The sequence below is a fragment of the Copadichromis virginalis genome, linkage group LG3 (genome assembly GCF_057382275.1).
Source record: "Copadichromis virginalis isolate Kocher_CV1m ecotype Utaka linkage group LG3, C_Virginalis_male_GT1.1, whole genome shotgun sequence".
Taxonomy (NCBI): domain Eukaryota; kingdom Metazoa; phylum Chordata; class Actinopteri; order Cichliformes; family Cichlidae; genus Copadichromis; species Copadichromis virginalis.
The window spans coordinates 37497151-37522042 of NC_140620.1; the positions used below are offsets into that span (position 1 = coordinate 37497151).

A 24892-nucleotide genomic window follows, 5' to 3' on the forward strand; every position below is an offset into this window, starting at 1 on the left:
TCTGAATAAGCCAGAAGTTGGAAATTCTGAGTTACCAGTTGAAAAGTTTTTGTTTTTTTTGTGGAACTAAACTCACATTTACCGCTTGGAAAGTCTGAGCAGACACACATACTGTGACTTAAAACAATGGTAAAACTGTAAACTTTCATCTGTACGGCCACTCTTTTGTATTTTTGACTCACTAAATAAGTCATACACAGAGCACTGATTAGCTTTGATTCATGAATGTGTTTTTTAAGTACAAAAAGCTCCATAACGGCTCACTTTCTTTTTTTTTTGCCTGTCCCATTTAGATCTTTAGCCATCAGAATTGTTGTCTTAAGGCCAAGAAAGGTTTATTTTACCAAGTGGATCATCATGGCCTTGCCATATTGGTCCATTTGATTGACCTTTATTCTAATTAGGTATTTATTTTATTTTATTTTCGGTTGTTACAGACGGGACAGACATGATTAGGGGATAGGACAGGGAGAAAGAATGAAAGAAAGAGGGAGAGAAAGAAAAATAGAGGGGAGAAGAGACGTGAGAAAGGGGGGAGAAAGAAAGAAAAACAAACAAAACACCTGGATCAACTATATGGAGAAAAACAAACAAAAAAGCGCAACATAATAAATACAACACCATCACAATGAACTAGCTAGCAGTAGATAACAGTAGATACTAAATATTAAATGTTATTGTGCAGCACGCAAGATCGACAGCGCACAATGTGCTTTGAGGCAGCAGCCAAGAAAGGTGTAGTTTGTGTCTGTGAACACCCGTGTGTACACCTGTGTGGATCAGCACACTTGTATTCAAAGGGTTTCTCCATGTAACGAGGGCAGCGGTCCCAAACCCCCAGGCCTCGGACCGGTACCGGTCCGTGAGTCGTTTGGTACCGGGCCGCGAGAGTTGAGGCTCAGGTGTGAAATGCATGGTTTTGAGGGTCTTTATCGGTTTTCAGCGTTATTTTGTTATCGTTTTTATCGTTAACTCGGTTTTCCTGGGTCTTTTCACGTGTGTTATGAATCAATCTTCTTTTTTTCGGTACCGGTACTAGTTTTATTTTGTTGTATTTATCCGCGACACCTTAAAGGCCGGTCCGTGAAAATATTGTCGAGCATAAACCGGTCCGTGGCGCAAAAAAGGTTGGGGACCACTGTGCTAGGGAGTGTGGGGAGCCATAGCCCCGTCCCCCAGGGCATGAAGCAGGTATGGAGGAGATCCAGGCCCCAGACATCCAGAGGCCCCAGAGTACGAGGACCCAAGGAGGACCACCAAAGGGGAGCAACCGTGCCACCCTCCGGGGAAGAGCTGAGTAGAGTAGAGCCCCAAACAAGAGGTCACCCAGCAGCTACGGAGCAGAGGCCAGAGGGGGTTGCAGTGGCGTGCCCGTGGGCTCTGCCGGCAGCCAGCTGTGCCAGAGAGGACCGAGCCTCAGGCCCAGAGGCCAGAGGCCTGAGGGCACCCCACCCCCCGGAAGGGGCTCAGCCGGGCCACAGGCGCCAGGCCCCGCCAATCGGCCACCAGGAGTGAGCCGGTACATACATGAGCGCCCAGCCCCAATCGACAAGAACCACCAACACACCAACGTCTGAGCCACCGGCAGGGAGTGTGGTGAGGGGAGATAGGCCTCCATACTTTGGAGGGCATGAGATGAGAGGGAGGCAGCTGAGGATGGGGAGGGAGGAAAGGGAGGAAAGGGAGGGGAAAGCGGCCCCTCCCTGGGGTCAGCTCCCCCGCTAACCCCAGTAGCCACCCCCACACTCTGGAACCCACCAGGGCAAGGGGACCTAGGCCCACCCGGACTGGGGCCCACAGCAGCAGCACCGCCCAGCCCCACAGAGGGGGGCAGCCCACCCGACCCCACCGCAGAGAAAACTGCACCCACCCCATCATCCAATCATCTCCCAAACGACACAAGACAATAGACACCCAGGTTGAGTTCATTCTCTACCTCTCCTATATCTCTCCCCCACCTGCAGAGTGAGCTCCTGTAGAGAGGAGACCTCCTGCAAAGATATAACAGCCTCCTCACCAGTTAGAGAGCCCTCCAGTTGGGCCGATGCACCAGAGGTCCCCTGCACCGGGGCTGAGCCCCCATGCACCCACAGCTCCGGCGACACAACAACCAGGACCTAAGCCCCCAAGGCCCAGCCAGCACCCCAGACCAGGGCGGAGCACCCCCAGACCCCCAAGCCTCCACGCCCGTCCGAGACCCACCCAAGGGTAGCCAGGCTACCAGGCCAGTAACCAACGTCCGCCAGCACAGACCCTCCCCAGACTCTCGCACCTTTTTTCACAGCTTGGCTCATGTGATGACTCACGTCATTAATTGTGGGTCTATGACCCACTTAAAGTAAAACCCTCACTGAGGTTCAAATACCTGAGACTCTCTACTGTTTGCTTTTAGAAATGAAAAAGCCTCTTAGATGAGAGGTGACACGTCTTCAAGAAAGTTAAAGAAGTTTAGTCACTTTCCTTCCAAACTTCTTAGACCACCATGAGCTGAATGACTGTGGTTCATACTGTTGCCTCACAAGAAGAAAGTTGTTGGTTTGAATCCACCAGCTGGACTGTTTGTGTGAAGTTTGCATGTTCTCCCTCTACCTATCTGACTTCTCCCCAGAGTCCAAAGTCATATATTATTATGTTAACTGGTGATTCCAATGATTGCCTGCAGGTGTGAATGTGAACATGAATGGTTGTCTGTCTCTCCATAACCTGTCTAGGTGATCTTTTACACAATGAAAGCTACTATAGGCTCCGCCCACATTAGAGTCCAAAAGGACAGCAGAGCAGTGAAAGCTTTGTGTGGTAACTTTGTGATTGGCTAATCCCCTCCATATGAGAATGCGGTGTACCTCAGTTTCTCACTTCTCATTCTCAATATACAGTCTATAATATTAATAATAGTTAAAGCATGTAAACACAGCATCTATCCTTATTCTGTCAAACACTTTCTTACAAAGGTTACAGTTAAGGTTTGTTGCAGTATCATCTACACACACTCACAAACATGTTGATATCGAAGTGTTTTAGATTGTTGAACAGCAGGTGTGTTTTTCCTTCCCTCCACTTTTCTGTGGGAAAGGAAAAATACATTAAGATGTTACTTCATGTTTTTGCAGTTTATGTTAAGTAAGTGCAAAAATTTCAGTACATATCAATATATCATGAGGTTGTAATGCCTCCAGACATGAAGTCTAAAAACTTGTGGACTCTGTGATACTGCAGAGTCCAGCAGACAGTTTGGAGTCAAACACTGACGTCATCATCACAGGTGTAGGAACCATTTCTGTAACAGCAGCCAAACAGACACATTAGTATCAGTAGGTTTAGATGATTTACTGGCTCCTCTGCTGGTTACAAAGCAGTGATTATACTTTGGAGTTTTGTGTTATACTGTGAGGAACTGGCCTGTTTGGAAGTTGCAGTAAGAAGAAAAACATACAAAGACGAGCGACCGTGGCTCAGGGGGTTGGGAATCGCATCTGTAACCGGAAGGTCGCCGCTTCGATCCCTGGGCTCTCTGTCCTGGTCGTTGTGTCCCTGGGCAAGACACTTTACCCTACTTGCCTACTGGTGTTGGCCAGAGGGGCCGATGGCGCGATATGGCAGCCTCGCTTCTGTCAGTCTGCCCCAGGGCATCTGTGGCTGCAACTGTAGCTTGCCTCCACCAGTGTGTGAATGTGAGAGTGAATGAATAGTGGCACTGTAAAGCGCTTTGGGTGCCTTGAAAAGCGCTATATAAATCCAATCCATTATTATTATAAGTATTTGAACACCCTGCGAATTTGCAAGTTCTCCAACTTAGAAATCATGGAGGGATCTGAAATTCACAATGTAGCTGCATTCCCACTGTGAGAGACAGGATTTTAAAAACAATTCAGGAAATCACATTGCATGATTTTTAAATAATTTATTTGTATCACTGTATCTGTATATGATGTTGTGGACAGAGAGAGTGATGGATGATTTTATTTATTTCAGAGATAAATGAACATTTACAGCACGTCTGTTCTGTCACCATGTAACCGTATTCTGTTTAAATAGATTTTCCCTGAGAAAGTTACTCTTTAGTGCCCCCTTTTGGCATGACCTGGTGTAACGTGCTAAAATCCGTCTCTGTTCTATGATGTCATCAGAAAGCGCATGTTATTGTTTGGGGAAAGGACTTCTCCCGTTCTCCCGTCCGCTGCTGTAGTGGCATTTGTCTCCCTTAAGACGGTCTTTAAGGGCATTGTCGGTATGTAATTCTGTTCCATCTTTACTAATGAACAATCTACTTGAAGAAATGTGATTGCAGTGTTTGCTTAATAGAAACGTTTGTAAAGAGGGAATTAGCTAACGCTTTCGGCTAAACAAGTCATTGTACTGTTATTGTGTATTTCTCCTCATCTATGGTTTCTAAGAGCATTTCATGTCATGTTGTTTCTCAGTTTTACCCTACTTCAACTGGCCTAAGTAAAGGGAGTGAAGTCAAACCCTCTTGTCTGCGTGGTCATTTTGAAGAGGAGTTTAGTCTGAATGTCGACTCTAGCAAGGCGTTAGAGGCAGAGGACATTATAGTAAAACGACAGCCTCTCTAAGACCAGTCTCGTGGGGAACTGGACAGCAATTAGAGCTATCCTCCGGAAACAGCTCAGATGTAGGAAGAAATCCAATCGACAGCAACATGTCGCAGAGAACCAGCGCATCAATGAAAACCAGATCTAATATATCTGGCTCCTCCAGGCATACCAGGAGCTCAGCTGCAAGTAAGGCAGCCGCTGCACAAGCACGTGCAGAAGCTGAGGCGGCTAAGGCTGAAGCAGCATTTGTGGATAAAGAGAACGATCTGAAGCTGCAGCAAGCGGAACTGGAAGCTTCTATGCAGCTTCGAAAAATACGTCTTGAAGCGTCATTAGATAAAGTACGCATGGAAAAAAGGGCTGCAGCTGCAGAAGCAAAAGCAGAAGTTTTGGAGGCTGCAGCGATCCAAGATGATGGCGAGGGTCTTAGTGAGATAGATGTTCCTGCTGACGACCCAGTAACGCGCACAAGAGAATATGTGAAGGGTGCCTCACACGGCAGCCAAACCACGCCCATTCTAGAAACCTCCAATGATAACACGGAGACGAAACTCCTTCAGCATTCACCGACCATAGACTCCTACTCCAAGATCTTTACGCCAGGATCTGATGTACATTTTCGACCAAGCCTCAAGCCAGTTGCGACACCACACATCCAAACCCAAACCACACCCATAATAGCAAATCTAAAGGATCATTTCCCAGGCAAAGCTGATCAAAGTGAGACCTACACCCCTAAACAAGAACCAACGGTCAATTATGCACGACAGCCTCTGGACAGCGGCTACACCGGCGCGGCGTATATCACAACCCCAGACAACTCCGGTCACCCACATGAGACCACATGCCGGGAAAGGGGCCCACTGTACACTCCACTAGAAATGGAGCAGAACATGTCAGACCTTGTTAGATTTATGGCTCGACGTGAACTGGTGACTACAGGGCTCCTTCACTTCAACGACCGTCCCGAATGCTACAGAGCCTGGAAAGCATCGTTTATGAATGCCATCAGAGGTCTCAACCTCTCACCAAGTGAACAGCTTGACCTCCTCGTGAAATGGCTAGGTAAGGACTCAGCTGAACATGCCAGACGAATACGATCCGTGTATGCGAACCAACCAGCTAACGGACTCAGAGCTATGTGGGACAGGCTTAATGAGTGCTACGGTGCACCAGAGGTCATCGAGGGTGCCTTTTTGAAAAGATTAGACAACTTTCCCAAGATTCCAAACAGAGATGGTCGTAAACTAAGAGAGCTGGGAGACTTGCTGTCGGAGATACAGGCTGCCAAAGAAGATGGTGACTTGCTTGGGCTTAGTTATCTGGATACCCCTCGTGGTGTTACCCCTGTCGTCCAGAAGCTGCCATTTTATCTCCAGGAAAAATGGCTTTCTTTAGGCTTTAAGTACAAAGAAGATCGCGGGGCTCCCTATCCCCCATTCGGTTTCTTTGTAGACTTTGTGTGTCGGGAAGCACGGATGCGCAACGACCCTGGCCTCACACAGACAGCATACAGTAGTGAGTTATTAGGCAGTAAGCAATCGTCTAAAGCCGAAGGTCACAAAGCTGTGGCAGTTTTTAAAACGAGGGTCTCGCCGGATCCTCGGCCCCTTTTCAACGGTACAAGGACTGCATCGTTTCGCACCCAATCTGGAAGCGAGTCATCCACTAGAGATGATCCAGCAGAGCGCTGCCCGCTACACAACAAACCCCACCCCTTACCCAGGTGTCGCGGGTTTAGAGAGAAGCCAATGGAAGAAAGGAAAGCACTCTTAAAAAGGTACGGAATATGTTACAGGTGCTGCAGAGCCACACATTTGGCAAGGAATTGTGAAGACGACATCTCCTGCTCAGAGTGTGGAAGCAAGAGCCACATTGCAGCCCTCCACCCTGGATCTGCCCCATGGTCCACCAACACAGCACATTCCGCACCAGATCAGGGCGGGGAGGGAAATTCCAACCTGAATGAAGGTGATGTTTCCACAGCATGTACTGAGGTCTGCGGAAATTATCCCGCAGGGCGTTCCTGCTCAAAAATATGTCTGACCAGGGTGTACCCAACCGACTGCCCTGAAGCTGCAGTTACGGTATACACAATATTAGATGATCAGAGCAACAGATCACTTGCACGTACCGAGTTTTTCGACCTATTCAACATTGCAGGGCCTCCTTCACCATACACTTTGAAGACATGTGCCGGAACACAAGAGACAGAAGGCAGACAAGCACGTGGCTTTGTGATCGAACCCATTAACGGGAGTGTCACACTCTCTTTGCCGTCACTGATTGAATGCAACGAGATCCCAAATAACCGCGCAGAAATACCAACACCAGAGGTAGCATTAAACCACAGTCATTTGAAGGCCCTTGCAAAACACATTCCAAAGCTGGACTCCCAAGCTTCCATCCTGCTCTTGCTAGGCAGAGATATCATCAGAGTTCATAAGGTCAGAAGACAAGTGAATGGCCCACAAAACGCACCCTATGCCCAGAAGTTGGATCTGGGTTGGGTTATTGTAGGAGATGTGTGCATTGGAGATGTCCACAGACCTACGGTTATCAGCTCTTGCTACACTAACGTACTGAAAAATGGACGTCCTTCTCTCTTTCAGCCATGCCCAAACGATTACTATGTAAAAGAGAAGTATAGTAGTGATAGCTCCCCCTCATTTCCCCTAACATGCAAACATCTCCCTGCTAGTGAGAAATGGGCCACCTTAGACTGTAATGTGTTCCAGACAACAAAGGACGACGACAAAGAAGCTCCTTCAATCGAGGACGGACAGTTCATCCACATCATGGAGCAAGAGGTCTATAAGGACCAAGAAAACAGGTGGGTGGCTCCCCTGCCTTTCAGATCTCTACGACCAAAGCTCCCTCATAACCACGAGCAAGCACTTGAACGTCTCAAATCTCTACAGCGGTCCTTCAGAAGGAAGCCTAAAATGAAGGAAGAGTTTGTCTTGTTCATGGCAAAGATCTTTCAGAATGGGCACGCTGAAGAAGCCCCACCTCTGAAGCCTAATGAGGAGCATTGGTACCTACCTTGTTTTGGGGTTTACCATCCCAAGAAGCCCTCCCAAATAAGAGTCGTCTTCGACTCCAGTGCCCAGCACAAAGGTTTGTCTCTGAACCAAGTACTCCTAACGGGACCAGACCTCAACAACACCCTGGTAGGAGTCCTCCTTCGGTTTCGGAAAGAACAGATCGCCTTCACTGTGGATGTGCAACAGATGTTTCATTGTTTCAAGGTGCGTCCTGAAGACCGGAACTTCCTCAGGTTCCTCTGGTTTAAAGAGAACAACCCAGAGAAAGAGATTATGGAGTTCCGTATGAACGTGCACGTCTTTGGAAATAGTCCTTCGCCGGCTGTGGCTATCTACTGTCTTAGACGTGCAGCACAGGAAGGCCGGAAGGAGTATGGGGAGGACGTAGAACAGTTTGTCACTCGTGACTTTTACGTAGATGACGGGTTAAAGTCCTTGCCCACAACAGACGCAGCTATCGACCTGCTCAAAAGAACTCAAAAAATGCTGGCTCGCTCTAACCTTAGGCTGCATAAGCTGGCTTCGAACAGCAAGGAGGTCATGAAGGCCTTTCCCAGTGAAGATCATGCCACAGACCTGAAAGATTTGGACCTTACTGCTGACACTCTACCAATGCAGCGTAGCCTTGGGCTGTACTGGGACTTGGATTCAGACTGTTTTACTTACCGCGTCCAGGACGAGAGAAAGGCATTCACTCAACGAGGAGTTCTCTCAACGGTGAACAGCCTGTACGATCCTCTAGGATTCGTCTCCCCCGTGACAATTCAAGGGAAACTGCTGCTTCGAGAACTGGCCTCACAATCTTCAGATTGGGACACCCCATTACCAGCAGAAAAGGAAAAGGTGTGGGAAAGTTGGAGAGATTCTCTGCAGGAGTTAAGACATCTGAGGATCCCCCGACCATACTCAAACATGTCACCATCTACTGTCAAGTTAACAGAACTCTGTGTCTTCTCAGATGCCTCAGAGAAAGCAGTAGCTGCCGTTGCCTACTTGAAGACTGTGGATGCAGATGGGGGATGCTGCACTAGATTGGTTGCAAGTAAAGCCAAACTGGCCCCACGTCCAGAGCATAGTATACCTCGGTTGGAGCTTTGTGCAGCAGTCATGGCAGTAACTCTGTCTGAGGTCATCACCTCCGAAATAGACATTGTATTTGACGCAGTCACCTACTACACAGACAGTAAGGTGGTGCTCGGATATATCTACAATGAGAAGAGAAGGTTTTATGTATACGTGAGCAACCGAGTCCAGAGGATCAGACGAAGCACTACGCCACAGCAGTGGCGATATGTCTGCTCAGAAGACAACCCCGCAGACATCGCCTCACGGTCTATCACAGCAGACCACCTTGAGAACACAATATGGTTCTCTGGACCGGCATTCTTGTCTCGACTTGAAGGGGCGTCACCGGTGGTACAGAGGTTTGACCTTTTGGAACCAGATCAAGACAGTGAAATCAGGCCTCAAGTCACAACACTGTCGGTCACTGTCCTCAAACATCTCGGCTCTGGGCGGTTCAATCGCTTCTCATGCTGGGGTTCCCTCATAAGGGCTCTTGGTACCCTTATTCACATTGTTCAGAGCTTCAAAAAAGGAACGGAGTGTGTCGCTCAGAAATGTGAGGGTTGGCACCAGTGCAGCACACCCCCAACCAGGGATATTCTTGAACAGAGTAAGCTAGTCATTATCAAAGCAGTTCAACAAGAGGTCTATAGGAAAGAACTGGAGTGTCTTGCATCAAACGCCAACATTCCCAAGAGCAGCCCACTCGTTGCCCTGGATCCTTTCATTGACTCAGACGGGCTGTTAAGGATCGGGGGTCGCCTCATTGAGGCAAAAATAGGATTCCACGAGAAACGGCCACTGGTCCTGCCTGGACGGCATCACGTAACCACTCTCATAGTGCGTCACCTTCATGAGCAGGTACGTCACCAAGGACGTCTTTTCACTGAAGGGGCTGTCCGAGCTGCAGGTTACTGGATCGTTGGTGGCAGGAGATGCATTAATAGACTCGTTTTCGAGTGTGTCACTTGTCGAAGGCTGAGAGGGAGGTGTGAAGTCCAAAAGATGGCAGACTTGCCACCTGACAGGCTCAGCATGGAACCACCCTTTAGCAACGTCGGCATTGATGTGTTCGGGCCCTGGTCTGTATCAGCCCGTCGCACGAGAGGAGGCCACGCCGAAAGTAAGAGGTGGGCTGTCCTCTTTACCTGTCTGTGTGTCAGAGCTATACACATTGAGGTAATTGAGTCATTGGATGCCTCCAGTTTCATAAACTCATTCAGAAGGTTTATGGCGATTCGAGGACCTTTGAAAAGCATACGCTCCGACCAGGGTACTAATTTCACCAGAGCTTGCAAGGATATGGGGATTCCCTCGAATCTTGATGGGAAACACATGGAGAGGTTTCTGTCAGAACACGGATGTACGTGGACCTTCAACACACCACATTCCTCTCATATGGGAGGAGCGTGGGAAAGGATGATCGGCATCACACGTCGTATCCTGGACTCGATGCTTCTTCAGATGGGCTCCTCCAAACTCACGCATGAGGTACTCACAACATTCATGGCTGAGGTCTCGGCCATAGTGAACAGTCGACCATTGGTGCCCGTGTCAAATGATCCTACAGATCCTTTCATTCTTACACCGGCTTCATTGCTTACTCAGAAAGTAGGTCCATGCCCAGTACCAGAAGGAGATTTTGGACATAAAGACCTATTGAAGCAACAGTGGCGCAGGGTCCAAAGCTTGTCTAACACATTTTGGGACAGGTGGCGGAAACAGTATCTGTCAACACTACAGTGTCGAACAAAGTGGACTTCTGACCGGCCAAACCTTAAGCAAGGAAGTGTGGTGCTTCTTAAGGACAGTCAGTGTAGCAGGAACGACTGGCCCTTAGGTATCATCGTCGATGTGTATCCCAGTAAAGACGGAAGGGTGCGCAAAGTGCAAGTGAAGGTCATTAAGAAAGAGGGACCAAAGCTTTATGTCCGACCCGTGAATGAGATGATCTTGCTCATTCCTCCAGATGACTGAAATGTGTTTGACCTTGTCATATTAATAGGTGAAACCTGCTGAGTTTCAGACGGGGAGTGTTCTGTCACCATGTAACCGTATTCTGTTTAAATAGATTTTCCCTGAGAAAGTTACTCTTTAGTGCCCCCTTTTGGCATGACCTGGTGTAACGTGCTAAAATCCGTCTCTGTTCTATGATGTCATCAGAAAGCGCATGTTATTGTTTGGGGAAAGGACTTCTCCCGTTCTCCCGTCCGCTGCTGTAGTGGCATTTGTCTCCCTTAAGACGGTCTTTAAGGGCATTGTCGGTATGTAATTCTGTTCCATCTTTACTAATGAACAATCTACTTGAAGAAATGTGATTGCAGTGTTTGCTTAATAGAAACGTTTGTAAAGAGGGAATTAGCTAACGCTTTCGGCTAAACAAGTCATTGTACTGTTATTGTGTATTTCTCCTCATCTATGGTTTCTAAGAGCATTTCATGTCATGTTGTTTCTCAGTTTTACCCTACTTCAACTGGCCTAAGTAAAGGGAGTGAAGTCAAACCCTCTTGTCTGCGTGGTCATTTTGAAGAGGAGTTTAGTCTGAATGTCGACTCTAGCAAGGCGTTAGAGGCAGAGGACATTATAACGTCCATGCAGAGACTCTTAAAGACATGAACGTGAGAAACAAGCTTTTCACCGTTTCTCTTGATGCCCACATGCTTTATTTATTCTTTAGTCCAGCATGTGTCATCACCACAATAAAGCTGCTTTTAACCTGTTTTCACACATTGTCATACCTGCACATTTCCACTGTGCTGTGTTGACTTTAAAGAAGACAAACGTTAGATTCAGGCTGAAACCACAGGCTGCATTTCCTCTTTTCTTGGAGGCCCAGACAGAAATGTGGTATCAGATTTTCAGCAGATAAAAATAAACCACATGCAGTCATCACAGTCTGCTCAGAGAAACAAAGGGGGGTCAGAAAAGAATTAAAGGGTGACCTGAACCACTAGACTCACATGTCATATGTACTCTTGTCTACACGCTGAGGCATCTGTCAATTAATATTAATCTGAAACATCATCACCCTCCTTTTTTCTTCTTTGTGTGTGTGTTTGTATTCAGATTTGTGAAGTTGTGCCCTTAATCTTCATAACATCAAAATCAATAATCAAAAACACCAGCAAAGTGCATCATGATGAGACCCAGAATCAAAACATTACAGCAAAGCTGAATACACTAGTGTATATAACACCCAGCAGTGTGGTAAATTGTGCTGAGAGAGCATCTGCACCCCATAAGACCAAGAAGCCAAGAGCACCAGCATGCTGTGTGAGAAACATGCATGAAAGTCAGAACACCTCTGTCAGTGCAGTCACGTGGCTAGTGGGTCCTCTCTGTGGCTGACTGGCTGTTAACCCAGTGAGTGAGAGTTTCTCCCACTGCATTGGGCCGTATCCTTCTGCTGCACTAAAGGACAGTTTTGCAGCCATGTAGCTCTGCTCATGTCATGTGCAGCCTTCCCACATCACATAATTTCTGGGCATGACTGTGGAGTCCATCAGAGCCTCCATGTCCCTCACCCTGAATTGACAGCAGACCTTCGGGGTGTGCCTAGACCCATTTGGGCTTCACTCGTGGGGTCAGCTCCTGAGGCTGAGGGCTCTACGGTCAATAGGTGTTATATCAGTCATTGGGCGTCTCTGACATAAATATGCTGGAGCTGCAAGCTGTCATCCTGGCACTCAAGCAGTTTCTGTTGTGACTGTTAGGGTGCCATGTTATCATCAAGACAGAAAGCATGGTCACAGTAGCCTACATCAACAGGTAAGGGGGCCGAGGGTCTCCCCTCCTCTGCATGATAGCTACCAGACTGTGGCAGTGGGATCACCCCGTTCTACTCACTGAAAGCAGTTTATGTGCCAGGACCATTGAACGTGACAGTGGACATTACAATATTTTGAGGGGGAGCCCGATCCAAGAGGAGTGGAGACTCCATCCAGATGTGGTCCACCAGATCTGGAGTCGCTTCAGAGGGGCAGAAGTTTTTTTCCCCCAGAGAATCGACACATTGCCATCTGTTCTTCTCCCTGCAGACAACTTGGTGCACTCCTCACCACAGGCTCTTCTCTGTGCCTTCCCTCCATACCCCTCCTCCAGTTATTCCTTCACCAGGTCCAGACCGAGGAGTTGATCCTGGTGACCCCTCTTTGGCCCTACATGCTAGTTTTCAGCTATCCTGCCACTCATGACCAGGACACCCCCGGAGCTCCCTGTTCTGAGGGACCTCCTGTTCCAGGTGAGGGGGTCACTGTTCCATCTTTTCCCAGTAGGGCTCAGGGTGACAGCCTGTACCCTGAGAGGGAGAGGCTCCATGCCTGGCCTGATCTAAAAGTGAGAATGCTGCAGGAGTTTTGTGCGCCATCCACCAGGACTGCCTACTGCTTCCTTCGGGGGCTGTTTGCCTCCTGGTGTGCGGCCCACCAGCTGGACCCCCACCAGACCACAGTTAACATGATTCTTTGTGAGCTGCACACTCTGTCGGTCCAAAGGCAATGATGAAGGTGACACAGGGGTTATCCTCCGGCCTAACCCTGGGTTGCTGCTGACGACCCCATCTGAATTTCACCTGTCCAAGTCAGTGGAGTTATGAATATTCCTCACAGGGGACCTGCACAAGGAGGCAGCTGGGAGCCAGGTTGCCCTGTGCCATCTCTGTGCTTTGGCACAGAACTTCTTGCTTGCCGTTCAGGAAGTCAGACCAGCCGTTTGTGAGCTTCCACTATGGAATTCTGGTCAGACCCTTGTCTAAGTCTCGATTGTCCCACAGGGTTGTGGAGGCCATTCAGCAGGTGTATGCCTCTTCGGATGTTCCCCTCCCTTCCAGAGTGCGGACCCACTGTGTCACAATATTAAAAATTTTAATCACTTTCAGCCAATAATCAATATACATATATTTTTAATTAAAATTATTAACCTATCACAGAGAGCGCTATGTGTGCATGCAGCTAAATTTGTCCACCACTACAAACAGTCACGTGTTAGAGAGCACAGCTCATGCAGTGAAAACCTTGTGTGCTGTCCATGGTGCTGAAATAATATCAGTTTAATGAATTTAATATCACTACTTATTAGTCGTGTGCAATACTGCAAGATTTGGTATCAATCTAATACCAAGTAAAGACCAGGCCTATATCGCTGATACTGATACCAGTACCAATATTTTTTGATAATTACCATCATCAGTGTTGCTAATTCTGAATGAATTTTCATGACCTTTAAGACAGCCAGGTTGCTTCTTAGATGAAACTGCAGCAGTGCGTACAGGAAAGAAACAGAAAGTAAAGTATCGAGTTCATTACACTCGTAAGGAAAAAGAACGTGTTGGTTGACCAGGAGGACTGGGAGACTATGACAGATACAATAAATTATAAATGGATTATGTCTCCCTCTATTGGCAACCAGCTGTAAACACAGTCCAGTGATTGTACTTGGAAGCTGTGTTCAGAGTCTGACATGAGAAATATGGGAGAGGAACTATATCGGTATGTCCACACTGACACTTACCCTTATTTACCATGGGCCCACCAGCGGAGAATGCGGTTTAGAAAAGAAGAGAAGCTGAGATTTACAGGGATATTTGGTGTATTACGGTACAATCACAATAGTGTAAGCATAGTTTGATTTCCAAAAATGATAACACTTCGCCCAGTCATGAAGAATTTTCTTAATACTGTTTGTTTAAAGAAAATTTTAACATATTTAAATGATGCCTTCTCTGTGCGATTGGTGAAATAAAAAAATGTGATATAGGCTTTTAGGCAAGAAGTGCAAAACAAAAAATAACTTAAAAACCTCTGGAATTAAAAAATGGTACAGAAAGAAGGCCTTATCTGTATAAGAAAAATTACCTGTACCGCGATGGTACGAGGGAAATTTCTTTTGCAGTTCGTCTGAAAAGCTGCACTTGCGCTTTGGCATCTTTTAAAGATCATCTGTTCCATCTGTGAGGCAGAACAACCACTCACAAAGCAGCAGCTCGGCATGTGACATCACACATATAACCCATATGTGTGATGTCACACCTGTAGGCCAAAAGAAAAACCCGGACATTTTCATCAGTCTCGAAAATCCCCTCGGACAGAACGTGAAAAGTGGACATGTCCAGGGAAAAGAGGACGGTTGGTTACCCTAGATCACACGCTATCGCTGTCTTAACACAGAAAAGTCAACTCCGGCTGGTTTTACCAGGGTGACTCGCACTACTGTATCTCTCGACCAGTTGGGCTAGAGAGAAACGGTTACTGAAAGATGAGAAGAAAAACATTACGAAACTTTACGGTGCATCATTAGAATGCACGGTCCAATCACAGGTAAGTAATGATGGCACATGGAGCACTTGGCTCTCCACAATAGAGAGAGATTTGCAATATAAAAAGAAGGATATACAAAAAATTGAGTGGGCTAGGCTCAAATACTTTTTTGTACTAGTATAGTTCATATTTAAAGTTGATGTTGTATTACATTTCATTTATGTTAAATCTGTTTCCACTTCACTATAAATCTGAAAAAACAGAGTCTGTTTTTTCCCCACTGCTGTTCCACTGTCATACGAATACAATAAAGTATAACGACTGCCAGGTATTGAAAGCTGAGGATTTTCTGGGGGAAAAAAGGGCAAAAGCTGTCACTTACAGTATGATTTCTGACACTTTTACAGCCAAGATTATGATACCTGGTAAAGGGTCTTTTAAAGGACCTTTGAACAATGATATCTGCTGTTTTAAGAACAGGCTCAAGACCCACCTTTTTAATTTAGCTTTTACTTAGCGTTTATTTATTTTATGCTTATTTATTCTATCCTGTTATTCTATTATTAATTTAGGCTTTACCTAATATTTATTGATTTTATTCTTATTAATTTTTTAATCTTCTTACTCCATTTATATTTATATTGTATCCCGTTCTTATTTATTTTATCATTTTACCCTGTATATATCCTATTGTGTCATATCTCCAGTGTTTCCTCGGAGGGGGCTCTCTGCACCGGGGCTGTGATCAACCGTCGCTGCTGGGTCTCTGGGGGTCCTCTCAGCCTGGCTGGAGGCTACATTTTTTGTATGAAAAGTGCTTTATAAATAAAGACTGATTGATTGATTGATTGATTGATTGATTGATTGATTGATTGATTGATTGAGTGATTGATTGATTGATTGATTGATTGATTGATTGATTTTTTGTCTGTACCGTTCGGCACTGTATTTTTGTCTGACATTTTTCTAAATAAGAGTTTTCATCAGTTCTCACAGTGTGGTATTTTTCCTAGTACAGGTAGATCATATAAAATGTGCAGTCCACACAGAGAACAAGTGCAGTGCTACAGGGGCACACCTGACACTTTTGTATCCCTTCAACTAAGGAAATACTTTATATTTATATCTGACAATATCAGCATGTAGCTGTCAAGAGAACAACACTGTGCTGTTATTGTCTGCATTTCTTGTTGCCTCTTTGCTAAAACAAGTCATTTACTTTTTCTCTTCAACCACAGGCTGCTTTTCCTCTTTTCTGGGGGCTCAGGCAGAAATCATGAGTCACTTTCAGCAGATTAATAAATAGGATATAGCAGACAGTTAGAAAAGACATTTTTATCCACATATAAGCATCACGGGTCACTCAGAAGAACAAAGACGTTTTGTCGTGATATTATTTGATTATTTTTAAAGCACCACAATTATTTTACACACATCAAACTTAAACAGCATAAAAGACACAAACATCACCTACAGAAAACAATTTGATCACACACAAAATGTTCTCTGTCATGGCCTCAGTGATGACATGAATAACATTGTAAAATCTGAACATTGACAATAAGTTTTCGTGTTCTTATAAATCAGCACTATAATGCATCATAAGACAGTGTAATATTTCATTCCTGTTTTTTCTCAGAACAAATAATCAACTAATTTTATTACATGTACATGGGGATTTTCACAGTTCAGCATCAATCATCAAAATCTGCTGGGGCAGTCCCAACAGCACACAGAGGTCAACAACCTTTGTCTTCTCAAAACTAGGCGCCTGCTAATGTCTCTCTATCTGCTGTCTCCCTTTCTCGTGTCCTTGCTGCCCATTTCTTCGCACACTGTGTTCTCCTTTCTGTCGCCTCTGCTTCTCACATACACCTCTGACTTATTCTCCCAATTCTGTGTGTCTGCTCTATGTGTGAGTGTTTAGCAGCTTGACCTATGGCCTACTTAAATGAATAACGGATATAATGCTTTACTATCGTTAATACAACTAAATCCCTAATACTAAAATAATCTATTCTTACACTTTAAAGATAACATGTAAAATTCAGCAGGAAGTGAGTGAACATCTTATAGAAATAAAACAAAGAGACTGAAACAAACTCACAGAACCAAATCATGAAATTGTGTCTTGATGGAAACAATGTCCCACACCATCCACCCTCCACTTATTACAACAGAAATAAACACAATAGGATTTTAATACAAAGATGAACCATATAATCAGTCTTCCAGTGTTGATATTAAACCAAGAGCATGTCATTGTTTACACTGACGTTGCTCATGTTGTTCGTGAGTCTTGAGTTTTGTTGAAATAATCTTTTTATGGACCTGAAACAAAATCAGAACAAATACGACTTCAAAAGTGAAAAACAAAGAAAAAATGTTGCCAAAGATGTGATGATGCTTTCTGACACGTTCATGCTTTAATCACACAGAACTGATCTCATCTATTTTATTCAGACATCACAACAGCAGCAGAACACAACTAAAGCCAATCGTATAAAAAGTGATTCAGCTCATCAGCTCCACAAACTTTAGCAATGATGTCACACATTTAACTGCACATGTAATCTGATTACTAATGATTCAGTGTCTGTAGAGTTCACATTTGTACCTGAGGCTGATTCAGGATTCACGTTATTGTAGTCAGAGCTCTCCTCTGTGCCATCATGTCTGCCTGTTGTGATGATGGATTATTGTGTTTAATAACATGGAGACTGTCTTCCTCTAAAATTACACAAGTTACAAAAACATTCGACCAATTATTACATTTCATGTTTCTTGTACTCACTCCTTTTATCAAGACCTTCAAGCTGAAATCCAGATGTGACGTTGTTGTATTCATCTGCTGAAATAATGAAGTTTGATCAGTCAGAATAAATATTTACATTTCTTACAGCTCTGCTATTATCAAAGTTTATACTGTTTGTACCACTTCCAGTGTTTCCAGAGCCTCTGATTGATTCATAGACTGAAAGATCACCTACAAGTCATTGAAAATAAGAAAGAAGGAAGAAAAATATTATTTCTTTTTGTTTTTGTCACTGTTTGCTGGAAAACTGAGTGTTGAAAACTGTATTAAAGAGAAAAGTAATAATTTCTGGTCTCACCATGAAGAAGAGAGGAGTAAACCTGAGTTTCATTCTGGTTGGATGTTTGTTGTGAAGCAGAGCTTTGATTGGTGCTCTGAGACTGAGTGAGACTGAAACAAAAAAATGTAAGTTTAATGAGGAATAATTCAAAGTTAGCTTCATTTGAAGTTATATAAATGAAACTAAACTGCTGCACCAACCTGTTACAACAGGGTTCTGTAAAAAGCACAAAGATTATTACATCAGTTTGTTTAAAAGTGTCACAGCATTAAAATAAATATTTTTCTTGTAAATTTTCAAACAGAAAGTCTCTCACCCTTTATCTGTTTATAGCAACACATCAGCAGCAGCACGGCAATAATTCCACTAACAAGTCCGATGATGAACGGAACGATAAATGAACTTCTTTCACGTCCAAAACCTGAAACTAGAAAATGTCAGATTTTGGATCTGAAATCTTAATATAAAGAAACAAAAGCTGATGTTTACATTGAGATTTTCTGTTTCCTGTCAGAAACTGTCAGCATGACTCTGCTCTGTGGTTTCATGTTGTGACTCCTGTTCTACACTACTTGCAGTCTTACTTGTAGAATTGTTACAGAACTAATTGTGAATTTATGTTGATTTGGAGATTTGCTGAAAATGATTGTTTCACATTCATAATCCCACCTAGTCTCCCCTCCTTGGATCACATTCCTGACACTGATTCTCTAGACTCCACATTTTACATGACTATTCATGTTCAACCATTTCCAATAAGATCATTATTACAATGCCAAAGAGGTTACCATGAGATATAATGCTGTTTGACCTTCATAGTAATCCTCAATCATCAATCTATTCAACATTGCTGAATCTAAACTAACCAGCTGTGTTAATCTGAACTTCTTGGCTGTCCTCTGTGTAGTAAACTGGGTTTCCTCTTCCTCCTCTGCACCTGTAGAGTCCTTCCTGTGAGACACTGATTTGTCCGTTTGATGGGGAGACAACATCCACTCTGGTATTATCTCTGTACCAGTAGTATTTCCATCCAGATGATGATGATGGGTTCACAGAGCAGGTCAGGGTCACACTGCCCCCTACTGGAACAGCTGTGTTATCAGCTCTCAGTTTGGCCTTTGGTTTATCTGCAGTTCAGTTTAGAAAAAGAACAAAAACAAATAAATTATTGAATCTAAATAATTTAAAAAACTAGATGGAAATGGTAACATGACCAAATCTTAATGACAAGATAAAATAAACTTTAAACTCATTTTTATCAACACTGTGAAAGTTTTATATTTTCTTTGCAGTATTTAAAAAGTAATTTGTCATGGTCTGGTGACTCTGTGTTTATGAATGAACAAATGAATGAAGCCCATATTTGTCACTTCCAGTTGCCTGCAGTGGAAATGGACCCTTCCCACCTTACATATATTATACAAACATCACATTACAGGTCAGAATAGGTAGCATTTAAGAAAGGCAATGAAAATACACAATATTGGAGACAGAAGGAGAAAAAAAGGACTCGACTCAGACTGCGTTCCACTAGGAGAGCAGTCTGTGTGTGTCTGTGTCAGTTACACGCATATGTCAAGAATCAAGAATCAAGAATCAAGAAAGCCTTTATTTGTCACATGCAAGTTGCCCTGCAGTGAAATGGACAGCATTATGGAAAAACACTGAAATGTACAACACAATGGGCAAGTCGAGGAGGGGAAAAAAAGAGACCTCTACTCATGCTGGGCTCCTATGGGGGGACAGCATGAGAACAGAAAACAAACAAACCTCCTCTGCACAAAGAGCACATAAATGTCCACAGCACGACATCATGAAGCACGCGACAAGCAACAGGGGTGGGTAAGGAGTGAGAAGTAAGCCGATGCAGACGCAGCGATCCTGCCCTGCAGGCTGCAGCTATTCATCCAGCGCTGGGCCCAGACCCGTCATCTGACTCGGCCTTGGAGATAAGCATATGAGGGCGTTTGGAACAAAGAGTCTAAACACAGTTTGTCATCAGGGGAGAAATTGTTTGTTATGTTCAGCTCCAGCCTTGAGACCACAGCTGGGACCGATGTGGTAGAAGCATGAAATAATGGTGGTGTTCTTGCTTTAGTATGAACCACTGCATGTCAATTTTACAGTCAATCTAATGTCCATCACTGGTTCCTCACCATTCTCGTTGGAGAGCCGTGAGCCTCTCCACGATGTTATCAAGCTACACCGAGATGTTATCCAGTTTGCTCATAGAGCATAAGTGTTCACGACAGCTGTGAGCCTCTCCAAGATGTTGTCAGATGTTGTCAGAGTCTCAGCACTCACAGCAGCTGCAAGCTGGCAGATGTGCCCACTACCACACATTTGGACTGATTTGTGACCACTGTTTGGGAGGGATGGTTATATTGTGTATCTGGAATGAATTTTAGGTCTCTACGTCCATCCCATGGGGAATGGGAGCAGTAACAAAGGTGTTGTGTTTATATTTTTGTTGAGTGTATATAAAAGGATGGAGTGGTTTCCAGTAAAAAGGAAAAGTGAGCAAACACTGCATCATCAAAAACATCATTCACTGTTATTTCCATCTACATATAAAATAATGTTGAGCTGTGTGTGCGCGTGTGGTTTGTGGATCGGCTGGGAGAGAGGAGTCTGGAGGACTGAGGATGTCACAAATTGAATGTTTGGGTCAATTATGAACACTTTTTTTTTAATGTGTGTGTGTGTGTGTGTGTGCCTGTGTGTGTGTGTGTGTGCGTGTTCATATTTAGTATGTTAATCAGAATTTAACACCAAAGGGCCGTAGTCCGTGACAAACATAACAAAACTCTGTTTGTATTTTTATTCCAGAACCAGTATATCATTAATAATTCAAAAACATTGGTACCAGTTCAGCTCAGTAGGTGAGCAGTCTGGCCAGGTTCGAGTCCCAGCACGCACCCCTTTCTTCATTTATATTCTCTCACTCGGCTTTCCTGTCTATCTACATTGTCTTTTACTTTTACTATATAAACATGTCAAACAGTCAAATCTTAATATAAAGAAACAAAAACTGATGTTTACATTGAGATTTTCTGTTTCCTGTCAGAAACTGTCAGCATGACTCTGCTCTGTGGTTTCATGTTGTGACTCCTGTTCTACACTACTTGCAGTCTTACTTGTAGAATTGTTACAGAACTAATTGTGAATTTATGTTGATTTGGAGATTTGCTGAAAATGATTGTTTCACATTCACAATCCCACCTAGTCTCCCCTCCTTGGATCACATTCCTGACACTGATTCTCTAGACTCCACATTTTACATGACTATTCATGTTCAACCATTTCCAATAAGAACATTTTTACAATGCCAAAGAGGTTACCATGAGATATAATGCTGTTTGACCTTCATAGTAATCCTCAATCAACAATCTATTCAATATTGTTGCTGAATACTAACTCACCAGTTGTGTTAATGTGAACTTCTTTGCTGTCCTCTGTGTAGTAAACTGGGTTTCCTCTTCCTCCTCTGCACCTGTAGAGTCCTTCCTGTGAGACACTGATTTGTCCATTTGAGTGGAAAACTGCATCTTGTGTGGTCAGGGCTTCAGAGGATTTCTCATCTCTGTACCAGTAGTATTTCCATCCAGATGATGATGATGGGTTCACAGAGCAGGTCAGGGTCACACTGCCCCCTACTGGAACATTTGTGTTATCAGCTCTCAGTTTCGCCTTTGGTTTATCTTCAGTTTAGAAAAAGAACAAACAAATAAATGACTGAATCTAAGTCATTTAATCAACTAGATGGAAATGAGAAACATGAACAAATCTTGAATAAAATAAACAGTAAACTCATTTTGATCAACACAGTAAAATTTTACATTTACTTTGCTGTATATAAAAAGTAATTTGTCATGGTCTGGTGTGTTAGGGTCCCTGGGTCGTTGACCCAGTGTTTTGTGTTTTTGGTTCTTTGATTTTGTTATTTCATTATATTCTAGCTTTGCTTTATGGGTTTTAGGATCATTCTTCGTTTAGGTTCTCTTGGTGGGGTTTGGTTAGAGTTTTAGTGTTCTGGTTTTCTGTCTGTGTTCCATAGTTGCTGTCTCCCCTGTCTGCTGTATCCCCACATCCAGTCAGTGTCTGTGTCTGCCCTGGTCCCACGTCTTTGTTCCCTTTGTTATAGTGCCTGCCTGTGAGTCTGTGTTATGTTTCCTGTTTTACTTTGAAAGTCCATGTCTGATGTTAATGTGTCTGGTTTTGCTTCCCCTTGTCTCGTTAGGCTAGATTTGCCCCAGCTGTGTTTCCCTCCTGTTACCCAATCCCTGATTGCTCCCTCTGTGTATTTAAGCCCCGTGTTTCTTTGTGTCTGTGTTGTGATCTACTCTCATTTATGCTGTGTGGTCCGTTTGCCTGGTCATGTAAGTTTATTTGGATTTCAGATTTCTGTTACTTTTTGCCATCCAGCAATAAAAGCTGAGTTTTGAGCCACTTTCTGCCTCCGAGTGTCTGCACTTTGGGTCCTTCTACTTCCACTCCTACCTGCACACAGCCTTAACCTGACAGAAGATCACGACCAGAACACGGACCCCGCAGACTCTTCAGCTTTTGGATTCAACGCTGAGATGGAGCGGATGATTAAGCTCCTTGACCGCATTGCTCAGGCCAATGATTTGAGGACCATGGCAGTTGGGCTAAGCGCGGTAGATGCCATCATTCGGAGCAACCCTCGGCTTACTCAGCTTTCTATGGACACTGTGCTGGGCAGCTCCATAGCTGCCTGGAGGGAGCAAGTCAGGGCTGGCGAGCTTGTTCTCTCTACCTCCACCTCCACTTCTTTACCGCCGCCCCAGGACAACGCACACTCACCACCTGCCTCGTCGCTACCTCAGACTGCCTCTCCTTCCTCACACCAGCCGGGACCTTGTTCGCCTGCCCATTCGCCTGCCTTTTTCCTGGCGGCCATGTGGTCGGAGGATGAGGAGGTCGTCTCCGTTTCTCCGCCAGTTTCAGTTCCCTCATTCAGAAGGAAACGACGCCACCGTCGCTCCTCTCCTCAATCTTCTGTTCTGCCACCTGTTGTTCCTGCTGGGGGTTCTGGAGAACTGCTTCAGCCGTCTCTTCCTGCTGGGGGGTCCGAGGAGCCGCTTCAGCCGTCTGTTCCCGTTGGAGGGGCCGAGGAATTGCTTCAGCCGTCTGTTCCCGCTGGAGGATCCAAGGGGCCCGTTCAGCCACCTGTCTCGTCCGCTGGAGAGTCCGAGGGGCCCGTTCAGCCACCTGTCTCGTCCGCTGGGGGTCCGGGAGGACCCAGCCAGCACATCCCAGTGTCTGCTGATGGTTCTGGCGGACCCAGCCAGCACATCCCAGTGTCTGCTGATGGTTCTGGCGAGGCCATTCAGCCACCACCGGGTCCAGCCTCGGCCTCTGCAGCTCCACCGGGTCCAGCCTCCGAGTGTTCAGCTTCGTCTGCTCCTGAGGTCCCCATGCTGTCTGGGCCTGCACGTCCCGTCCGGCCGATGACTGGACGTCGTTGCCATCATGGCCGGCCCCCTGAACTACGCCGCCGCCGGTGCCTCCCGGCCTCCTGAACTGTTTTCTGGGCTCTTGGACCGTCAGCCTCCGGGCCGCCCCCCTGACCTGCCCGGGTTTGGACTGTTGTGCCATCAGCCTCCGGGCCGCCCCCCTGAACTTTTTTGAGACTCTGCGCCTTTCATGGGCTCTTTTGTTTGTTTGCTTTTGGACTGTTCCTGGGCTTTAGTGCTGTTGTTTTGGACTTTGTTCCCTGTGTTTTGGTTTCTGGCTCGGTGTGTATCATTTGTTTCGTGCCCTCCGTCCTGTTTTTCCCCCACCGCCCGCCCTGTTTGGGTTGTTTTTGGTGTTCTGGTTTGGGCTGTCTGGAAGCCAGCCCTTAAGGGGGGAGTACTGTTAGGGTCCCTGGGTCGTTGACCCAGTGTTTTGTGTTTTTGGTTCTTTGATTTTGTTATTTCATTATATTCTAGCTTTGCTTTATGGGTTTTAGGATCATTCTTCGTTTAGGTTCTCTTGGTGGGGTTTGGTTAGAGTTTTAGTGTTCTGGTTTTCTGTCTGTGTTCCATAGTTGCTGTCTCCCCTGTCTGCTGTATCCCCACATCCAGTCAGTGTCTGTGTCTGCCCTGGTCCCACGTCTTTGTTCCCTTTGTTATAGTGCCTGCCTGTGAGTCTGTGTTATGTTTCCTGTTTTACTTTGAAAGTCCATGTCTGATGTTAATGTGTCTGGTTTTGCTTCCCCTTGTCTCGTTAGGCTAGATTTGCCCCAGCTGTGTTTCCCTCCTGTTACCCAATCCCTGATTGCTCCCTCTGTGTATTTAAGCCCCGTGTTTCTTTGTGTCTGTGTTGTGATCTACTCTCATTTATGCTGTGTGGTCCGTTTGCCTGGTCATGTAAGTTTATTTGGATTTTTGGATTTCAGATTTCTGTTACTTTTTGCCATCCAGCAATAAAAGCTGAGTTTTGAGCCACTTTCTGCCTCCGAGTGTCTGCACTTTGGGTCCTTCTACTTCCACTCCTACCTGCACACAGCCTTAACCTGACATGGTGACTCCGTTATTTAGTGGTTTTTCATGGTTTTGCCTTTTGTATTTCTAGTTCCCTTTGTTATTCTTTGGTACTTCAGTTATTATTCTAGCCCTTTCGTTTTGTCACTGTGCCTCTCTTGTGTTCCTTGTGTTACGTCTAGTACTCCTGGTTTCTATGTTCATGTATTCCTGTTTTGCTTCGACAGTCCCATGTGCTGCGTCAGTCTATTCTGTATTTTTCCTCCCTGTCTTCTCTCATCAGATTAGGTTCAGCTGTGCCTCCCTGTTATGTATTCCCTCGTTACCCACTGTATGTACTGTGTGTGTTTCCCTTTGTTCCCTGTCGATTCGGCTGCGTTTCTCCTG

At 45.1% G+C, this 24892-nt stretch overlaps 1 protein-coding gene across 1 annotated transcript in view; it reads right to left on the reverse strand.

Annotated features, from left to right (window-relative positions):
• The window catches only part of LOC146714540 (basement membrane-specific heparan sulfate proteoglycan core protein-like), a 52038-nt gene that overhangs the window by 21335 nt on the left and 5811 nt on the right, over positions 1-24892 (reverse strand). The window contains exon 7 of the mRNA XM_085440217.1: positions 21437-21715. Coding sequence (XP_085296343.1) covers positions 21437-21715 — 279 coding nt within the window. The remainder of the gene's footprint in view (positions 1-21436; positions 21716-24892) is intronic.